This window comes from Labeo rohita, chromosome 23, assembly GCF_022985175.1.
Source record: "Labeo rohita strain BAU-BD-2019 chromosome 23, IGBB_LRoh.1.0, whole genome shotgun sequence".
In the NCBI taxonomy this organism is placed as follows: Eukaryota; Metazoa; Chordata; class Actinopteri; order Cypriniformes; family Cyprinidae; genus Labeo; species Labeo rohita.
In genome coordinates this window covers 21,760,581-21,768,739 of record NC_066891.1, presented here as the reverse complement: position 1 = coordinate 21,768,739, position 8,159 = coordinate 21,760,581, and the positions used below count along the sequence as shown (strand labels likewise).

General features: G+C 37.4%; 1 protein-coding gene across 1 annotated transcript in view; it reads left to right on the top strand.

Moving 5' to 3' along the window:
- Positions 1-755: 755 nt before the first annotated feature.
- Positions 756-8,159, top strand: part of oprl1 (opiate receptor-like 1) — a 48,518-nt gene continuing 41,114 nt past the window's right edge. Inside the window, exons 1-2 of the mRNA XM_051097147.1 lie at positions 756-1,029; positions 2,458-2,674. Coding sequence (XP_050953104.1) covers positions 2,466-2,674 — 209 coding nt within the window. The 5' untranslated portion in view covers positions 756-1,029; positions 2,458-2,465. The remainder of the gene's footprint in view (positions 1,030-2,457; positions 2,675-8,159) is intronic.

Genomic DNA, 8,159 nt, shown 5'->3' with positions numbered 1-8,159 from the left:
ATGCCCTGGTGAGTAGCTGAAATTATATATATATATATATATATATATATATATATATATATATATATGCAATTATGCTGTTTTAGATCAAATCAGGAAATCTTAACCAATAATAAAATAATAAAACAAGTTTTAATAATGTTATCTTTGTAACACTTTACAATAAGATTCCATTGCTTAATGTATTAATAAACATGAACAATGAACAATACATTTATTACAGTATTTATTTATCTTTGTTAATGTTAGTTACTAAAAATACAATCATTCATTGTCATTCATGTTTGTTCACAGTACATTGGTGTTTACAAGCAGAACTTTTGATTTTAATAATGCGTTAGTAAATGCTGAAATTAACATGAAATAACTTGAACAAATGGTGTAGACGTTTTGTTCATTCTTAGTTAATGTTAACTAAAGTAGCTAATAAATGTTAACTAAATGTTTTATTATAGTTTTAGTTATTCATACTTACAAAAATTCATGCCTGTTTACTCTAGTTTACTTGAAACATACTACTTTTCGTTCAGTTGATAACATTATAATATATATATATATATATATATATATATATATATATTTTAAAATTACAATATTGTAAAACCTTGAGTTACACTGACTCTCCACCACAAGACACCTGTTCAGACGCGCGCGCGCGTGCCACTGACACCTGCATGCGCGCGCCACCGCTGCGTAATCAGCGTTTGGGTTAGCGCGTGCCAGGAGAGAGAGAGAAAGGGAGAGAGAGACTGAAAGATACCTAGTGGAGATGTAAGTCGCTGCTGAAGATTCGCAACAACAAGCAAGTGCTTTAGCGCACCTCCCCCCTCCCACTGCACTCGCTCAGAAAAAAGAGAAAAAACATGTTTCTCTTTTGCCTGAGATACACAGTGATGTGAATATCTGTGTGCCGTTGGAAACAGAGCACTGAGTCTGCTTAAAACAGAAAGAATAGCGGAAACAAGAATTCCTCGCGTGCTTACAGGAGTCGGACGCATAAGCGATCACACGGGATCTCTTCAAACAGCGGTATGTGCTGCTCTATTTGAACCCTCCTGAAGCCTTGCGATTTAAACCATTGTCTACTTTTGTTTGGTCCGGTGTGAACGTTATCGGGAATTCGGCATGTTTGGGTTGTTTTCTGTGTAGCCAAACTGTGTGATGTATTTCATGCGCAAACTGTTGACAGTACAGTAGATGGTTCACTATGCGCCTCGCATATCACATCGACCCCATCAACTGTAGCAAAATATATTCAATGACGATAAATGTAGTCCGAGATACAAACGGGACATCTTTAAAAACGTATAACATAAATCACACGTTTCAAGAACTTAATAATGTTATCTTTGTGTTCTTGCTGGGTCTCAAGTAAACATCATTTTTCCAAACATGTTTTGAAGGTATGTTTAAAATAAATAAATAAATAAATAAATATATAATAATCCAAGCATTTTTAATTCATGAATATGAAAAGTTACTCCATTTGACCTAAGCAGTGATTTTCTATTTTATTTGTTAATATTTTTATTTATTTATTTATTTATTTATTTTAAATATGGTCAAAACCTCAGAAAACTTGAGAGTGGTTTGTTGTCATGTCACATGACAACAAAATGGCTGCCTGCATATGGGTTACACCAAAGTGACTTTAATTTGGCGAACAAACTTTTTCAAATATTAATAATATTTTAAACCCCTTTACAATAAGGTTCATTGGTTAACATTAATTAACTACATTAGATAACATGAACTAAGAATGGCCAATACTTCTACAGCATTTATTAAGCTTAGTTAATGTTAATTTCAGCATTTACTAATGGCGTTATTAAAGTTGTTTTTGTTAACATTAGTTAATGCACTGCGAACCTACATGAACTAACCAACTGTATTTTTATTAATAACATTAACAAATATTAATAAATACTGTAACAAATGTGTCGCTCATTGTTTGTTCATGTTAGTTAATACATTAATTAATATTAACAAATGACACCTTGTGAAGTGTTACCCAATACTGCATTACCGCACTCTTTTGTTTCCGTTTACATTTAGAACACTTTTATCCAAAACATTTTACAAAAAGGAACGAAAGCAGTTCCAATATTTTAAAGGTTTTTTTTATTATTATTACTTCTGGTAACACACTTTATTTAAGTGTCCTTCTTACATACTATAATATTACATACTAACCTACTAGTAATAAGAGTGCATTAAGGATAATTACATGCAACTAACCCTAAAACAAACACTAATCCTAACCCTGTAGTAAGTATGTGTTTTTAAACCGTTTTACAACATATTAAATGTGTAATAACAAGGACACCTTAAAAGTGTAACCTTACCTTTTACCTAAAAAAAGTAGTTTGTGAAGGTAAGTGAAAAATAGTTTTTATTCAGAAATTTAAAACATGTGTGCTTCACTCAGCCTTTTTTTTTTTTTTTTTTTTGTAATAGCTGTACTCATGGAGTTCCCTAATGATTCCACCGGCTTTGCTGACCCCAGACACTTCCGTCTGTACAACGAGTCCCTGTTCCAGAACAACTTCAGCGCCTACAACGGGACTGACAGCTTCTTCCCCAGGGGCGTCAAGATCACTATAGCAGTGGTCTACATGATCGTCTGCGTGGTGGGGCTGGTGGGAAACTGCTTGGTCATGTACGTCATCATCAGGTAAGCTGACAGCTCAAAACAGGATGGAACTTCATTTGTTACAGAATGACTGGAAAACAGGATGGAACGTCATATATTATTTGTAATAAAATGAGGAGTTGCAGGTTATGGGTTTGGTAATGGGTTTGGTAATAGTACACTGCACTGTTGTGGATGTTTATTTGAGAGCCATGCGGAAAACCTCTGTATCCTGACAGCAGAGCACAGGGTTGTGACCTTCGGCACAGAGATTGAAGTGTTTATTTGCTGCGTTGGACAATTCAGTACTGAAAATGGCCATTCTTTTTCTCTTTTTTTTTCTTTACCTACACTGACTCAATCAGTGCCATAGAAAAAGGGCAGAACTTCTTGTTTGACTAGGAAACCATTTTTGTAGTTCTGTTATGAGCCATTAATGTTTCACAAATTAGGCATTGTAGCTTTAAGAAGTGTTAAAGGGACAGTACACCCCAAAATAAAAATTTTACCCAAAACACGGAAGCACAACACGGAAGTAAGCTTATGGGTGAGACTTCCGCTATAGGGAAATAACGAGAAGAATCAGTGTGTTCATAATTAAGATAATTAAGCATTAATATGGTTAGACACACCAATTTGCAATATCAAGTAGCAAAACGAGCTGTTTTGTACAGCTAAAACTAGCTTGACGCAGATAAGATCAGAAGTCAAACCCATAAAATTTACAAATGGCCACAGCTACTTTTATGTAAAGAAAAATGTGGATAGGCAAATTGATTTTTAACAGTATCTGATAAACCATTAAAGGCAGACCTGTTGTGAGCTCTGAGGTTGTTAATCGATGGTACACTCTTAAAAATAAAGTTGCCTTAAAAGGTTCTTCACAGCGATGCCATAGAAGAACCATTCAGTCAAAGGTTCTTTGAAGAACCATCTCTTTCTTACCTTTTTAAAATCTGTAGAACTATCTTTCACCACAAAGAACCTTTTGTGAAACAGAAAGGTTCTTCAGATGTTAAAGGTTCTTTATAAAACCATTTAGACAAAAAAGGTTATTCTATGGGATCGTGAAGCACCTTTAATTTTAAGAGTGCCATCAGTTTGCATCAGTTCAACTTATTTTAAAACAATAATGTTATGTTAATAGTGGAATTTGTGGTAAAATAAAAAACTACATTACCCATTATGCTGTACAGGAAATGCCACCAATTAGAGAGTTGCAGTGATCAGAGCACACCAAAAAGCATCACCCCCATGTAACACCACAAATGATAAAAAGGTAAATCCTGTACTATGTAATCCTGTTTATAGGTAAATTATTAGTTTTGTATTTCATTTGTCATTTTTAAATTATGCAATTCTCATTGCTTTATGTAATTGTAGTACTTTTCTTCATTGCTGTCATTAACTACACAGTCCTGTCTTTTTGTCTGATGTCCAAATGCTCCTTTGTTTCAAACATTATTTTGGTCAATACAATGAAAGTCACTGGAGTCCAGTGTTGTTTTGGACCCCATTGACTTTCATTGTACAGCCAGAATGGTTTCCGTAATATCTCATTTTGACCTGAAGGTGAATAAATAACATTTTGGGGTGAACTCTTTAAAGCAGTTGAGAGCCAGCAGAACACATTTAACCCTTGCTGTACTACAGCTGAGCCCCCAATGCACAACCATCTCACCCAGCAGGCTTTGATCACTATCGACAGCTCGGTGGGCTTAGATATGTGAAATGAATTTTCACCCTCCATCCTCACTCTCAAGTTTCTCTCAATTACCTCATCTTTCCCACCCCTCATTCCCCACCCTCACCCCTTTCGCTCTCCATTCCTATGTTGTTTTACAAAATGTAAGTGATTTGGTCCTGGAGTTTCACTGGGTCCAAAGTCTGTTTCATAACCAATCATGGCACTTTGTCTATCGTTTCCCAGTTCAGTGCTTTTCCTGTTTACCCCATTTTCTCATTTCATAAACCATCTGGAAGTACAAAGACTTTTTTGCATCACTCCCTCACAGTTTATTGCACTTTTTGCTTATGTTTATACTGTAAATGCCAGGAACCAATTTTTTTAGTAATTATTATCGATGGTTTCAACATGTTACTACTTGTATGCCAATATCATTTCAATATGAGGAGCCCAATATTTATAATATTAGCCAACACACTGCAAGTTAAACAGACAGAATACAGATAGATCTACCCACAGTCCTTCGGATTTCATGGCGAGGTCACATATGCTGCCAAATTAATACCATTTGGTTTCAGAAGGCAGCTGCTATGCTGTTTCATTGCCCAGTCAGTGCATTAACAGGCGGCGTTTTTGTATGAAGACACCTTTTAAGAAATCTGGTTCCTGTCTGCCTTTCAGTGCCCCATGTGGTCATGTTTAATGATCTAAAACAAATCCAAATGAGCTAAATGATTCATTTAGTGCAGATACACTCTTAAAATAAAGGTTATTTATTGGCATCTATGGTTCCATGAAGAACCTTTAAAGGGTTAGTTCACCCAAAAATGAAAATTCTGTCATTAATTACTCAACCTCATGTCTTTCCAAACCTTTAAGACCTTCGTTTATCTTTGGAACACAAATTAGGATGAAATTTTAATGAAATACGAGAGCTTTTTGACCCTGCATAAACAGCAACGCTACTCCCACGTTCAACGTTTGCACAGCAGAGACTGACATGGAAGAGAAGAAATTGTTGAATAAAGTCATTATTTTTTGTTTTCTTTGCACACAGAAAATATTCTTGTAACTTGATAAAAGTACGGTTGAATTACTTGCTGTCACATCGGCTAATTTAACAATGTCCTTACTTTCTGGGTCTTGAAGTTGGTAGTTGCTTTGCTGTCTATGTAGGGTCAGGAAGCTCTCGGATTTCATCAAAAATATGGTCATTTGTGTTCCGAAGATGAATGAACATTCTTCAAAGTCTCTTCATTTGTGCTCCACATAAGAAAAACAATTATGTAATTGATGTCAGAATTTTCATTTTTCACCTCTTCACTTCTCAAGAAGGCAGCATCATTTTGGTTTCGTATACAGAAGTGGCCTGAACTGTCCATCTGGTTGTGTCTGGTTGTCCCGTAATGATATTGTGCGGCACATGTTGCATAGTGATGTACCAGAGACTAATCATCGGGCAGCCACGGTTTCCTGTTCTGTGCTGAGTCTTTAGGCCGTCACCCACTCAGGCCCAGCTCACCCACCTTCTCCATCTGCCAGCATGCGTGGAGGCCACAAATGTGTTTACTGTCCCTCCCTCACTGATGGAAAGTGTATGATTATGAGTCTGATGTATCACTGCTTTTCCTTGGATGAGTGCCGTTGATGACTTTAGCTGTGAAGGTTGTGGCGTTTTCTCTCTTTTCACTCTCTTTTAATGTATTGTTTTGCCTCCATGTTATGTCATGTGAATCAGTCGTGTGCTTGTGTGTAGGAATGTGGATGTAAGCGGTTTACTTCTGCAGTGCTGTTCTTTCCTTCTTTAAGAGAAAAGCTTTCCTGCCAGACAAGCGTTTTCACCAATCTCAGCCAATCAGAAGCATCGACCCACTGGCAGGATGAAACCGTATATGCATCATTCTAATCAGTTTGTGTTGTGCTGAGTCTAAATGCTGAGTCGATCCACTCTCTAAAAGCAGTCGTTTCTGGAATGCTTGAGCAAATTCCATGAGTTTCATCTCTGTTTCTGTCTATGTTGTGTGATGACATTGACAAGTGTCCTTTTACAGGTAAAACAGATTGAAGTGTCACATGTTTGACTGTTTTAACTGGATGCCTGTTAATCCATGAATGGCATGGTGTAAGGGATTATGAAATTTAAATGGAAGATGTGACATTGTTCTTCCATCCATTTGTCTGGCTGACAGTTCTTCTGCCTGACTGTCTATTTATCTATACATCCATTTCTTTGTCCATTCATCCATTTGCCTCTGCACCCTTTCATCTTTCTGCCCATCAGTCCAGCCATTTTTCCATTTATGGATCCATAGATCCATCTATTCTTCGGTTGTCTGTGTTTTTGCATACTTCTTTTCATCCACCTGTCCATCCGTTCATCCACCGATTTGTTCTTCCATGAATCCACCGATCCATTCCTCTGTTTGTTTGTCTGTCTGTCCATCCTTGGGTTATCTGTACATCTGTATCCATCCATCCATCCATTCATCCTTGGGTTGTCTGTACATCTGTGTCCATCCATCTATCCATCCATCCATTCATCCATTTATCTATCTATCCATCCATTCATTTATCCATCCAACTGTTCTTCCATGAATCCATCCATCCATCCACCTATCCATGTGTTTGTCTATCTGTTTATCCATCCATCCATTCATCCATCCATTCTTGGATTGTCTGTACATCTGTGTGCATCAATCCATCCATCTGTCTGTCCATCCATCTGTTATCTATCTGTCCATTCATTCATGTATCCATCCAACCATGAATCCACCCATCCATCCATCCATCCATCCATCCATCCATCCATCCATCAGTTTGTCTTTCTTTCTGTCTCTCCATCCATGGGTTGTCTGTCCTTCTGTGCGTGTCCATCTATCCTTGGGTTGTCTGTACATTTGTGTGCATCCATCCATCTATTTATCTATCTGTCCATCCAACTGTTCTTTCATTAATCCACCCATCCATGCATCTATTTGTCTGTCTCTTCCTCCATTGGTTGTCTGTACATCTGTGCATCCATCCATCCATCCATTCATTCATTTATCCATTCATCCAACTGTTCTTCTGTGAATCCACCCTTGGGTTGTCTGTACATGTATCTATCTATCTATCTATCTATCTATCTATCTGTCTGTCTGTCTCTGTCTGTCTGTCTGTCTGTCTGTCTGTCTATCTATCTATCTATTTATCTATTATCCATCCATTCATTTAGCCATCCAAATGTTCTTGCATGAGTCCACCCATCCATCTATCTGTTTGTGTGTCTGTCTGTCCTTCCATGAGTTGTCTGTCCATCTGTGTGTGTCCATCCATCTATCCATCTGTCCATTTTTGGGTTGTCTGTACATCTGTGTACATTCATTCATCTATTCAACTGTTATTCCATGAATCCACCCATCCATCCATCTATTTATCTGTCTGTCCATCCATCCATGGATTGCCTGTCCATCCATCCATCCATCCATCCATTTGTCCATCCATTCATTTATCTATCCAACTGTTCCTCCATTAATCCACCCATCCATGCATCTATTTGTCTGTCTCTCCATCCATTGGTTGTCTGTACATCTGTGTGCATCCATCCATCCATTCATTCATTTATCCATCCAACTGTTCTTCTGTGAATCCACCCTTGGGTTGTCTGTACATTTGTCTGCATCCATCCATCCATCTCCATCCTTCCATCTATCTGTGCATCTATTCATTTATCCATCCAACTGTTCTTCCATAAATCCACCCATCCATCAATCTGCTTGGTCCGACCATCCATGGGTTGTCTGTCCATCCGTCCATCCATCCATCCATCCATCCATCTATCTATCTATCTATCTATGTTCT